Source organism: Leptonotus elevatus, chromosome 1 (assembly GCF_054856555.1).
Source record: "Leptonotus elevatus isolate MCC_2025b chromosome 1, RoL_Lele_1.0, whole genome shotgun sequence".
Classification (NCBI taxonomy): Eukaryota; Metazoa; Chordata; class Actinopteri; order Syngnathiformes; family Syngnathidae; genus Leptonotus; species Leptonotus elevatus.
In genome coordinates this window covers 11,610,001-11,623,956 of record NC_141239.1, presented here as the reverse complement: position 1 = coordinate 11,623,956, position 13,956 = coordinate 11,610,001, and the positions used below count along the sequence as shown (strand labels likewise).

Genomic DNA, 13,956 nt, shown 5'->3' with positions numbered 1-13,956 from the left:
GTTTGTTGAGGATGGTGACTACTTTTCACAAAGATGAAATGCGGACAGTTGATGTGTGGCGGAAGGCACTAAAAAAAAGAGTGCCTTTCCCGAAACCTGTATGTGTTTTGGATTACAATTCCACAATGAATGGCGTGGATAAGATGGACCAAAACATTTCTTATCACCCATTCACGAGGAAGACATTGAAATGGCACAAAAAATTTGTTGCCTATCTGTTTCAAATATGTTTGTTCAATGCCTTCATCCTGTACAAAGCTAAACATCCTGGCAAATGTCAGCATTTTTTGGAGTTCATCCAGCAGGTGGTGAGAGGGTGGCTCTTACCACAGGACCAGGAGGAGGACATTGCAACAAACATTCAAACAGAAGGACATGAGGAAGCCAGACAGAACACCAGGTCACCATATACCGATCCTGAAAGTCGACTTGATGGCAACATGGCAAAACACATACTGCAGTATATACCTGCTACCCCCCGGAAACAAAAGCCAGCAAGAAAGTGTAGGGTCTGCACTCGAAGGGGCATTCGCAGCGAAACGAATCTGTGGTGCAAATCCTGCTGCGTCCCCTTGCACCCAGGGCAATGTTACACTGTATACCACACCAAAAAAAAACTTGTGTAGTTGAAACATCCACAGAATTGTAAATAGAAACACATGCACACACCACACATGTACAGTTGCACAGTTGCACACGTTTGTTATTACACTGTTGAATGTTGAATGTAAATAAACTGTTATTTTGCTATCAAAAAACACTTTTTCATTCTTGGTGGTAGTGTTTTATAGAAGTAAAGCACTATTTAGGTGTTTGTGGCATCATTCATGGACAAAAACAAGTGTAAAATTCACTAGAATGCATGAAATAATATCGTTTCACTAAAAGCTTGATTTCTCCATATTTTGGTCCAAAACAGGCGAAAATGGGTCAAACTAACCATTTTCTATTGTTGATTACTAAAGAACGGAATAAGGTAGAAACAAACTTTTTTTTTCTGATGAAAGATGAAAGTCCAATCTTTCATTTGGTAGTACGTGTGTTTCCATAGTCCAAACAGAACATTTTCTGTGGACCTTGAAAGATCAGTCAAAATGCTTAAATCGGCTGGCACTGGCGGCATCCCTTTTCTGAAAACGTCTGGCAGTCAAAGAGTTAAATAAAGTTTGTAATACAACAAAAATATATCTTCTATACAGATATAATAAATGATTTTGTCTAGAAATGCTTTACAAACCAAAACTAAAATAAACTAAATTGAAAACCAAATTGTGGAAACAATGAAAAAAAAACTAACCCTGTTAATGCGCAAGTGCAATACTTAAAAATGCTACCCATCGTTAAAAGAATACATTAGCTGGAAAAGCTTCACGGCAAAAAATTGTGGAGGATAAAAATCATGCTTCCAGCATTCCCGCAAATATTGTTAAAAAAAAACAAACACCAAACACACCTCCACTGCAGTTCCAACTCTAGTAAAAAAACTAAACAAAAAACTTCCCATCTTAAAAAACACATGGGAACTTAAAATGAATAATTACGAAATATATTAAATAATCATAATAACTAACTGTGAAGTTGCATGTGAAAATTAATTGGCTTCTTTTACAGCCGTATCTGTGGGATATGTATAAAAGAGACTAAAGGCTGACCTGGATAGGGCACTCTGCCTTTGGTGACCAGTTCAGTCAGCAGTATGCCAAACGACCACACGTCCGACTTGATAGTAAAGCGGCCGTACAGAGCTGCTTCCGGCGCCGTCCACTTGATGGGGAATTTAGCGCCTGGAACGACAAGAAGACACTTTGAAACTCTCATGCTGGTTGTCAATGTTTCTTTTTTGGGGGGGGGGGGGGGGGGGGGGGGAGACAACGCACCTTGCCTGGCCGTGTACTCGTTGTCCTCGATGAGCCGGGCCAAACCAAAGTCGGCGATCTTGCACACCATGTTGTCGGCGACCAGGATGTTGGCGGCTCGCAGGTCCCTGTGGATGTAGTTCATCCGCTCGATGAAGGCCATGCCGTCCGCAATCTATGGGGAAATGGACCAAACACTGTACGTGGAGGCATTTGACCGCCCCCAAAAATATTGCCATTGGGAAATGGGCGAGAAAGTGGAAGAAAAGTTCTCAGGTTCTGGTGCTATTTTTCCTGGACACCACATACTACTTTCCTATGAGCAAGGGCTTTTGGGCGAAATCTTGTACTATCTTGGTGCATTACGTAGGGGTAGAGCACAAGGTGAGTTCCTCAGGAAATGGTTGACAATAAAATAAGTTCCACAGGAAAAGGATGTGAATTGATCAAATTCATGAATATTGAACAGAAGATATGGCGGACTGTTTTATTAAAATATGACTTAAAACATTGCTGCACAGAAAATAAAGGTTTTAAGATGACGACAATTTAAAGCTGTCAAAATCAATTGATTAATCAACAAGTGATCGATTATCAAATTAATCGACAACTATTTTATCAATCGAGTAATCTTTTGGAGTAATTTTTTTAAATAAAAAATTGTCCAAATCATCTGAATAGTAACAGTAATTGTTTATTGATCTCTGTAGTCCTTCATGAAAGAAGACTGATTATGTTTGTGTTCTGCGTTTAATCAAAATAAGACATTTGCAAACACATGTTTTTACTTTGGAAAACAGTGACCCAACCGGTAACAGTGACTAACGATCTAATATCGTCATATTGTCCACCACGACACTACGCGTGCAAAACCAATGTGCCAATATTTAATCGGTTCGCTGTCCGGCTGTTTCCTCGCATGCTCGGCAGTCAATCGCCTTGGCGGCTCCACTGCCCCGGAAATACAGTGACAGTTTACGTTACTTGCGCTGAAGCCGGTCTCGCTACCCCATCAGATCTTCACATACGCAACCGGAAATAGCGAAATAGTGCCCGGTCATAGCCATAGATATACGGTTGTTAAAAAAAGAAAAGAAAAGAAAGAAAAAGAAAAGAAAACCGCTTAACGCACTTGCGAGGAAGGGAAGTACGGAGCGGTAAACAGCGTCACATGACGTCAAACACGCTGGCCGCCGCTTCCGTTCGACGTCGATGCTACAGCAACCTGTCAGGCGGGTCAATAATGTGGCTCAGTCTGAACAGGGCCAGATCGGATTTGGACACTTGCTAAAAACAGTCTGGACTGTAAGCCCTAAAAATCAGATTTGAGGAGGAATCTGTTTTACTTGCAGTCTGAACTAATTGTAGTGTTTCACAAGACATTTATTTGTCTTAATATTTTTGACGTTTAAACATTTTCTTGTTTTGTACCCAAAAAACAAATGACCGTCCTAATCGTGATTTTAATTACTACCAAATTAACCGTGATTAATATTTTCTTCATAATCATCATCATTCAAGCAACCCTAAACCCCCCCCCCCCCCCCCTTTTTCTTTTTAAAGCTCCCATATTATTCAACTTTTCCACATGCTACAATAGTTTTCAAATGTGTAAAAGACATGCATTCGTCAAAACTAACTGGATCTAATATTTTTGCTGGCCCTAAATCTGCAGAAAAATGCCCTGTTCAAAACAGCCTGTTGTAGGTGCATGTCCCTTTTATGTAAATAGCTGCACCAGGCCATGCATAGGCCATACCATTTTCCCTTGAAGGAGCTGTGATTACGGCTCCGGTAGCCATGTCTTTTACACATTTGAGAACTATTTCAAAACTGTATGTACGTTTTAACGTAAGAAAAAGTAGCACAACGTTACTATAGACACAATGTTGCAGCGGTAGTTTGCATGATTATTTTGCCGTAACCGGCAACTCTCCCGCGAGCGTTATTTGCCTTGAATGTCTGATTTGCCATGATATTGTCGTTATTTGCTTGTAGACATTTACACGCGACGTGCAAGCAACGTGCAAGCCGTCTCGTCCTGACCACTTAGCGGCCGGTTACCATCACAAAGTCACATCAACTTGGTGGCAAGTTGCCAGTCACGGCAAAATAACCACAATGCCGAATAATAATAATAAAAGGGGTACATTTTTGGGATTTCCGCCCCCCATATCTCTGGAACGCTAAGTCCTACCAGACTTGACCGGACTCGGCCCAACGAGAGCTTTCCAACGTTGTCAATGTCGTCTCTACACAACTTTTCATTCCGGCGGTAGAGGGCAAACAAATGCCCAGATTTTACCTGAAGTACGCTCGGCCGGTACTATCTAACCCACCGTCTGCTTTATCATATCTGACCTCTTGTAACCAAACAACCTCCACAAGACAAATGTAGCTCCCACTTTAGGCACTTACTATATTCCAAATAAAATGTTAAATTTACATTTTTCACGTTTCCAGTCGTGTCACACACCGCCCGCTGGGACCGATCCATTATGTTTGCAAATCCAGCTCAAAACAAGCTTTTGAGTAACAAAACAGTCCTTTTGGAAATGCGGTCGGTACACGTCCTTCAAAAATAAAATTAAACCACTGTCTTTTCAAAGACTCGGACGAAGGAAGCAACGACTTGTTCCTGATTGGTTGTTTCTCCGTTGCCAGTAACCCGAGGGGGCGGGGTCGAGTGCACTTCCGTGACTTAGTGACGTCAAACGGTTACAGAAGTTTAATCTGCCCGTTTGAAGCACATAATTCAGTTAGGAGGAGAAAGCTAAAGAAGTCGCGAACTGACTTGTTTTTTTATACCTGGTTGGATTAGAGACAGTCCGGGGATGCATATTATTGATAGAAAACCCCACTAAAGTGCATTTTTATAATATGGGACCTTTAAATCACTATACAAATACAAAGTATGAAATAAACACCAATCACTGGTTAATAAACAGTAATCAGTAATATAATAAATTTTAATGCAAAATTTAAATGACTCTGTCGTCGATTAATCGATTGAAAAAATCAATCGATTAATCGATTCTAAAAATATTCGATAGTGACAGCACTAGAGCAATTTTGGTTAGTTCCTAAGTGAGAAATTGTTTTGAAATGTGACCAGCATTACATTCGACATTTGAGGTTTGCTTGTATCAGGTATTAGTGCTCATCAAGTTGATGCAGGCTTGTTCATTTCCAAATAATTCAAAACATCTTTTGTCTGCCAACTCCCGACCGCAAGGCTCCTGTCTGCATCTTCATTTTCATTTGCACCTGGCTGAGCGAGGCAGGAGTGTAGCAGGCAAAGTGAAAGCAGATCCTCGCACACGACAGTGGCGTTAAGTGGCTCTCTGCTGACGAGCGTTTAGGCTCCGCAGGCAGCTAAGTGTCGGAGGACGACGGGAGGAACACGGAGCGGTGGCACGAAGCCAAGAGAGATGGCAATTTGGGTATGGAGAATCATGCGTGGAGAAGCATGCGCGGCACTTGAGTCGACCTGACAGGCGAGCTTTGTTTTCACACATCTTCCTTCACAGTTTAGCAAGCAGAGGCCTGTTTTTCGCATCCTACCTGTGCGGCCATGTCCACCAGCTGGGGCAGCTTCAGATATTTGCCATCTCCCTCCTTCAAGAAGTCCAGCAGACTCCCTGCAAAAGATTACAGGATGAATATAGAACAATGAAAATGTGATACAACTGTTTGGGGAATGAGGGAGTTTTTTTGGGGGGGTTGTTAAATGCGGCAGGGCTCGTTCCATATCTAAACCAAAGAGCAGAGGTTCACTTTATTAATGTATGATTTACTTCAGCGTAGTTGCTGCCTGCGTGGTCATTTACGTGAAATTTGGTCAAATGTGTACTGTCAGTGTAAACACAGCCATACTGGATAATATGTTACTTGAAATATACATAGAAATAGACAGATATAAATCGGAATTGGGTACTTTGACCGGCAGTGGTAATCCAGCCTAAATGACATACTTTCCTAATGTTTATATAGTGGAGGATAAATGGCTTTTTTGCACATCAGTCATCAGATGTGGGTGGAATGAACTAGTAGCTGGAATTTTATGTGTCACGGTGAAACATTTCTACCGCTCAAGGAACTCGTGAAAGTCTCCACTTAATACTTTAAGACTTCATTACCGTGGATAGACTGCCACAACAGAGCAAGGTACGGCCAGAGTTGTTTTTTTCCCCCCCAGAGTTGGATTTTTTTCCACGCAACTTTGTGGAGGAGTGTCACGAGGATTGTATTTACTCAGCTAGACATTAGGGAAATCGACCATGAGAGTGCAATTTAGAATAATATTCACCGTTATGAAGATAAGGTTAAATTCGCCATTAACTAAATAAAAGTCACACTTACTGCAAGCAAAACAGCACATTCAGGGTGCCTGATTGCCTGATTAAATTTCAACTAATTGCCCAACCCTATCATAACACAGGATGCTAACAAGGCTAAGCTAACACTATCTGGCAGTGCTTTACCTTGGCAGAGGTGGCGAACACATTCGAGGACTGACCTTTGCCCATGAACTCTGTGACGATGTAGATGGGCTCTTCCGACACTACGGCATAGAGTGGCACCAGCTTGTCGTGGCGCAGCTTCTTCATGATTTGGGCCTCCTGCAGGAAGGCCTCCGGCGACATGGTGCCAGGCTTCAGGGTCTTGATGGCCACCTTGGTGGTACCGTTCCATGTGCCTGAATGAAAATGAAAAAAAGAAGGTAGACAAAATTCCATCTTGCCCATGAAATTGCAAGTTTTGAAAAACGTGAATTTAGATGCCAGCCATCTTGCACAGTAACAGTAATGATGTCAAAATCAGTTATTCAACTGTTTATTTTTGCACACCTCACCATATTTTTCTTTTCAGTTTGTCTTTTTAGGGGTCGCCACAGTGCATCATACTTTTCTATCTAGGCCTAATTTCTGCATCCTCCCCCCTAACACCAATTGCCCTCATGCCTTCCCTCACTACATCTACCAACTTCTACTTCGGTCTTTCTCTAGCTCTCTTGCCTGTCATCCTTATCACCCTTCAACCAATATGTCTATTAAGTATGTGTGCAAGTTGTCTTTTAAAGCTACCTGCTATGTGCTAAACAGCTTATTGCAGGCCAGATCGAGCATGCTGAATTCTGTCAGAATTGTATTATGACGGTATTTTAAGCCCTTCCACAGTTAACTATAGGCATATAATGATTAAATCTCACCTTTGATACCATGGCGATGTCATTTTTTTTATGGCTATTTTTCTAACGCGGAAATAAAACGCCCGGTTCAGTAAGACCCCGCCTATCCCGTGTGGTTGCCGCGCCAGCAGCTGTGCGCACCGCCCACAAAACTCTGGAGCGCTGCGTTCGACCACTCGTCTGAGTGGCCACGCAAGCCAGCCTTTGCAGTACAGCTTTCTTTAAATGTAGAAATTGGATGGATGTTCAATTCTTCAATATACATTTGAAACAAAACGGCTCCTTACCGCAAAAAAAATTATAGTGGAGGAGGAGGGAAGGAGAGGGAAGAAGAAGAGAATGAGAGAGAAACCCCTGAGTGGGACGCGAACCCGGGACCTTCAGCTTACAGGGTGAGTGCGTTAACCGCTACACCATTCGTTCAGTTAAGTTCATCCATCCATCCGTTTTTTTTAACCGCTTTTTCTCACAAAGGTCACGGGGGCTGCTGGAGCCTATCCCAGCTGGCTTAGGGCAGTAGGCGGTGTACACCCTGAACTGGTTGCCAGCCAATCACAGTCAGTTAAGTTTAATAGTGCAAAAATGTGACTTGTCATTTACACAAGTGTCAGCCACGGAACCTTTCTAGGAATTTAAGATGGCTAATTGGTATTGCACTTTGGCACTGCAAATGTGAAGGATAATTGTTTGCTTTGAATTCATTTGGACGGAACGTTTACTGATAAAGGCTACTTTTATCACTATCCTGCGAGCACGGAGGTCTCAGAGAAAGTGGGCGCGTGTTTAGTCCGCAGAGGGGGTGTGGTGGTGGGGCCGCATCTAATGATGTCAAAAAGTTCCAACAGCTCGTTTTCTCAGGTTGGGAGGGGCTGGTGCTTGGAGAGCAGAATGAACTAGAATTTCTCATAGAGGGGCGAATGGAGGAAACACCACTTGATGTTTTTCAGGAGGAATTAGCATTTTAACAAGGCTAAAAGCTCCAAAAAGTTGATTTTTCACCTTGCTGTCCCATTACTGTCTCTTTAAAGATCAACCGGGTAATTTGTGACACATTCCAAACACTTTTCTTTTTTCTTCTTCTTTTTTTAAGTTTCAGTATCGGTCTTGAAGTACTAAGGCATAGTATCAAAGTGAAAATGTTGGTAGTGGCAACACTAGTTTAACTGACACAATGTAAATACACCCAACAAAACACTTTTATTTTTGCTACCATTTTTTATGATGAAATCAAAGATCTAAAACTTCTGCCACACCATGATTAGTGCACAGGTGTGCCTTCGACTGCCCACAATAAAAGGCCACCTTGAAAGGTGATTTTTTTGGGGGGGGGGGGTGGGGAGGGGGGTGGTTCTGTACCGTACTGTCAGTACTGACTGGTTTTCTGAATTTCCAGACCCTCCCCCCCTCAACGAAACAAAACTGCACATTTTAAGGTGGCCTTTTAGACTGACGGTTCGCACGCAGTCACGCGAGAATTGCCGCATCACGGTGTCCAGACGGACGCGTACGTGGCGCGTTTTGAAATCTTTCCACACCGGAGCCCGGTTTCAAAAGTGATCGGTTTCAAGCTCCCAAACCGCGCCATCGCGTGGGCAAACGGCCTAAACGGTAAGAAACTTGTAAAGATACATTGAAACTGGCTTTTGTGTGGATGGGGTTTGTGAACAATATTTGAGACAAATGGTGATATTGTGTATGTGGAAGAAGTTTTAGATTTTCGAGTTCATCTTCCAAAAAATGGGAGCAAAAACAAAAGTTTATATTTTTGTTGAGTGTATGTTCCAGTCAAAACAATGCAAAAAACTAGAAATCATGTGAGATCATTTTTCAAACAGCTGATAAACTTGGCCAGCAAAATAATCTCGCACTTCCTGGTCAAAAGTAACTTACTCACGCCCTGCTTACATACAATGAGCCTGGTCGGGAGAGCCAGTGCTTCCGTCATGAGGGCCGACCTCCATGAATGAATCACACAGCAACACGCACACGCACTAAAGGACAAAGTAGGGCAATGATAATAACGACCGCAAGGTGCTGAGAACACAGAGGAATGAAGGTCAGATGTAGTGATTAACATATCTGGAATTAAAAATAAGTGAAGTCACCAAGGGAATAATCTGCAGGGAGTGCAGCACAAAGAAATAAAAGGAATTCCTGGGATTGCACACTTGCAGGTCGAGGCTTGCTGCGGGCCTAATGAGGGAGTGAGCGAGGAGGATGCGCGCCGGTGAAGTGAAGCGTAGGAGGACGGCCTGCCATTAGCGTACAGGCGTGTGCCTTTCAGCGTAAACCCACTGCAGTCGTCAGCGCTTTCCTCCATAAATAGGCTAGCTCTTTGCTATGCTCCGTAACTCAAACTGTTTATCAATCATCCTACAAGCAGTCCATAACCATTCCTCCCTGTTAAATATACATGAGCTATAAAGTGTATGCTTAATTTCCTACTGTAAGCCCCGTTTACTAATTTATGATCAAACATCCATTATAGCACGCTAACACCATGTGAGCCTTCTTACCCATCCAGACCTCCCCGAAGCAGCCCTGGCCCAGCTTGACCTCCAGTCGCAGGGAGTCTCTGGGGATCTCCCACGCGTCCTTAGCCAGTCCCTGAGTCTGCGGCTTGATCGTGGGGCACACCGTCGTCAGCCTGTAGCACAAACCATCGGCGTGTTCTGGACAGAAGTGGACGAGTCAGATGGGAGATGAGGGATGAAGGTTTAGTAAGAGTGCGGCAAATCAATATTGCAATGTATGAATAAACAAGCACTGTTGATGATGACATTTCTACGCTGTTTTTTCTTCAATACGTAGCGTAATTGCTCTATTGCGTTAATATCGATATCATTGGCAAAATACAATATTGTTTTTTGAGTCACTTTTCCCCCCCAATAAAGCATTATCAATATCATTGACAAAGTATCGTTTGGTGAGTTAATCAGCCAATATTTGCATTGTGATATTACAGCTAACATTGTGATATTGTAGTGCGTGTCACACTTTTCTTGAGAGAATTTGATTATTTCACAAGCACAGTAACCTGATACAATCGAAATATTATTGGCAGAGTATCACAAATTATTTTTTTTCAGTCCGATATATCGATTGTCACGCAATCGTTGTATCATGAGGCTTAGATATTATTCCATGAGTTACTCATTTTTCTTCCAATATATTATTGTGCAATCACTGTATGTATTGTAGCAATATCAACATTGTTGACATACAATTGTGACATCAGTGCAAAAGTTACTCTTTTCTTCTTTTAATTTCCATTATCATGCAAATGCTGTATCACGGTACTAACAATAACTTTTATTTGCAACTATTGTGGTATTGTTTCAGGAATTGTTATTTTCAAAATATTCATATGACTCTTACACAGCCGTTGTAACATAACATGATTGATATCGTTTGCAAAGAATAATAACATGGTATCACAAATTACTTTTTTTCCCCCTACAAATACATCAATTGTCATGCAATCACTGAATTATGACACTATAATTATGTTGAAAAGGGATTGTGATATGTGATTGGGAGTTGTTTTACCCCAATAGAGTGGACCTCTGCTATTCACGGGGGATATAGGGACTAGGCCAGCGTGCAAATAGCGAACTACTACAACTATCTGACACCAATTATGAATGCATTGAGGGAAAAAATAAGGCCCCCCACACCCTAAAAAAACACAAATAAAATAAATTCTTGAAGAAAACACACACACACACACACACACACACACACACACACACACACACACACACACACACACACACACACACATACTTGCCTCTGTGTATTATGAGGACATTTTTTCCAAACCGGTTTAATTGTGTATTACAGGGACACCCCTTTCTGCTAATGCCAGAGAGATGGGACTTGCACCCAAAATTTTTTTTTGGGGTTGTCCAGGAAAATCTCACTTCAAAACTTGAAAAAACTCAACACACGAAAAAAAGAAAAACCTGAAAAAATCCGTAATTGTGAGGACATAGATAATGACCTAAATAAGCCACGCCCATTGCAAAAATGGTAATTATGAGGACCAACTCACATTACAAGGACAAAGTTTACACAACACACAGCAACCATGTCACTGAAGTGATTTGAAAGTTCTGGCATTCTGACTTTACACAAACTAAAATGGCATTGATGTGTAATGACTTACCTGATATAAGGACACATTGTTGTACATAACAATACTGTGAAATGCAAAGTCATACCTGATCTGTCCTAAAATTGTAAGTTTTAACATGGTGCTCATGTTACAACTTACAATTTTAGGACAGACTGAAACTGGTATGTTAATAAAACTGCTTCTTATGTGAACAGGTTATCTAGGTCAAACACAGCTTTGAAATGGATAAGCTAGACATGAAACCAGATGCAAAAGAGTCAGTGAACATTGAACATTTTATTCTTTAAAACATGACTACCTCCCATCTTAAAGGATGAGCAGTTTTCTCATAGCTCATTCCTGAAATACCTTCGGATTTCTGAATTTCTGAAACAGGTTCAATGTAGGAAGTGTCCGAAGTACTGTGAGAATCTGGAACATATTCCTCTGCTAACGAATCCTCACTTGAACTGGATACATCAGCAACCTAATTTTTTAAACGAAAACAATTATTACATACATACATACATACACATATTGTCGCTGTTCTGTGAAAAACACTTCCACCATAGGAGCTACCGGAGAGCAGCCCGCGACCTAAAAATGGAAACATGTTTTTCACAGGACAGCAATGATATCCATATATACAGTAGATGCACACATACATATGCATATATACAGTGGCTCTAAAATTAACCTGCCAGATGCGGGTTAAAATTCATTTTGGCGGGTGGTCATAAATATTTACTAGCTTTACTTCGCTGTTACTTAGTGATGTTACACTCGAAGTAGAAGCTTGAGAAAAGTGTCGAGCGCTCGCGGCAGAAGTAGCTCCCGCCATTGATGGGCTAATGTGCTAAAGTTAATTTACCAAAGGTCTTCATCATCAAGCAGTTTTGCATTTTTTTTAAACGGGATATGTGCCAGATGCTGGAGCAAACTAGAAAAGGATTTAGAACCTAAAGTTTGTGCACATACTAAAGATTATTATAAGTCTAGTCACATTTATTCGAAAGATGAGATGAAGCATTTAACAAGAGGGATAGTTAATATGCTTAATCTATGGCATTGCCCCTAAAACAGATATTGTGTGATACAGTCCTTCAGTTACAGTAGACTTTTCTATTTTACCGAGTCAGACAGTCGTTAAGATTGAGACAATTGCTCAACATTTAGCTGCTTGCAACTAAAGATAAAGGTATAAACATGGGTCATAATTTATCCTCTTGACTAAATTATATTCATTCAATGAAAATGCCTGCACTATTAATTCTGGTTGCGTGAAACAAAGATCCATTGCAGATACAAATAACACAGAAGATAAAATACCCATCATGCCAGTCCATTCTAGTGCAGCGAAAGGTCCAAAACATAAAGCACATTTATCCAAGCTTGATACAAGTAAATTAACTACCTGATGTTTACACTTCTGTTTAAAAAAATAAAATAAAATTGATAGCGAGTTCATCTCTAAAATCCACCATAAATAAATTAATGGGAAAAAAAGATCACTACAGTGCATAATCCAAATCACCAAACTGCCAACAAATCTTCAATTTGAGATATTTTTAATGTTGACTTGTAGGAATTTTAGTCCCATACAAGCTTATTGTTGGATACAATATTTTGAACGTCTTGGCAATACACATTGCATAAAAAATTGTTGTGATTATATTTGTTAGTTATATAGTTCAGCCCTAGCATCTACTCTACACTCTTCACTCCTAACGTCTTGCTTCTGAAAACTGATTTCAACATCAATATTCAAAAAGAAATCTCGTCACCTGGTCAACTTGGTCTGTGACAGCTACGTCTTCAGCTATGTCTTCAGGTTGTGCTTCAGTTGAAACCTGGTACACATGAAGAGAAAAATACATATAAAATTCGATTCTTAGTAACACGACTGTACCTGTGCATTTACACAGTTACAGTACATACAGAACAATTAATAGGTTAAAGTATTGTAAATGCAAACTCATTTTATTTGCCATTACAAAAATAAATAAATAAATCCTTCTGCACTACAGGTTTGTGTAAATTGGTGACGTCTATTTTTCACAATGAAACAAAAACAAGAAAATACACAGTCCTCAGAGAATCCATACCTGACCAGAGTATGAATTGTATAATAACTCCAAGCCCTCAAAACTTATTTTACAGTCACGGTGTATGAATACACTGTCCTCAGTGTCAGTTATTCACAACTATAACATTGTGAGGACTAAGTATCTGTGAGGGCTGCACAGTATTGACAAAACATGCGACATGGGTGTTTTATACAGTAATGGAGATTATTTCGACATTGAACATGGACCTAAAAAAAAAGGATCTATCTATAGCTATATATTTTTATAATCCAATGAAAAAAAATACACGATAATGCGGAAAAATAAACATGCTCATTGTGATCTAATCTTATCCAATTAAGTTATTTTTTGTTAGTAATGCCCCTCGATACGTTTCTCGTATGGCGATGCGCAATTAAGGTAGTCTCTGATTGGTCAAAGTCAGACTAAAGTATACAATCCAATATTCATTTGTTGCTTGTCTTTGCAATACACATATTGCATGAGCCATTCGTGCGACAAGATATTTTTTTATATATTGTGCCAACGTCTTGCTTCTGAAAAATGTATTTCAACATCAACATTCAAAAAGAAATCTTGTCACCTGGTCAACTTGGTCTGTGACAGCTATGTCTTTAGCTATGTCTTCAGGTTGTGCTTCAGTTGAAACCTGGTACACATGAAGAGAAAAATACATATAAAATTAAATTCTTAGTAACACGACTG

General features: G+C 40.6%; 1 protein-coding gene across 1 annotated transcript in view; it reads right to left on the bottom strand.

Annotated features, from left to right (window-relative positions):
* yes1 (YES proto-oncogene 1, Src family tyrosine kinase) overlaps positions 1–13,956 on the bottom strand; it is a 42,353-nt gene that overhangs the window by 5,031 nt on the left and 23,366 nt on the right. The window contains exons 7-11 of the mRNA XM_086074459.1: positions 9,564–9,719; positions 6,376–6,555; positions 5,421–5,497; positions 1,878–2,031; positions 1,653–1,784 (exon numbers count right to left, since the gene is read on the bottom strand). Of these exons, the coding sequence (XP_085930585.1) occupies positions 1,653–1,784; positions 1,878–2,031; positions 5,421–5,497; positions 6,376–6,555; positions 9,564–9,719 (699 nt within the window). The remainder of the gene's footprint in view (positions 1–1,652; positions 1,785–1,877; positions 2,032–5,420; positions 5,498–6,375; positions 6,556–9,563; positions 9,720–13,956) is intronic.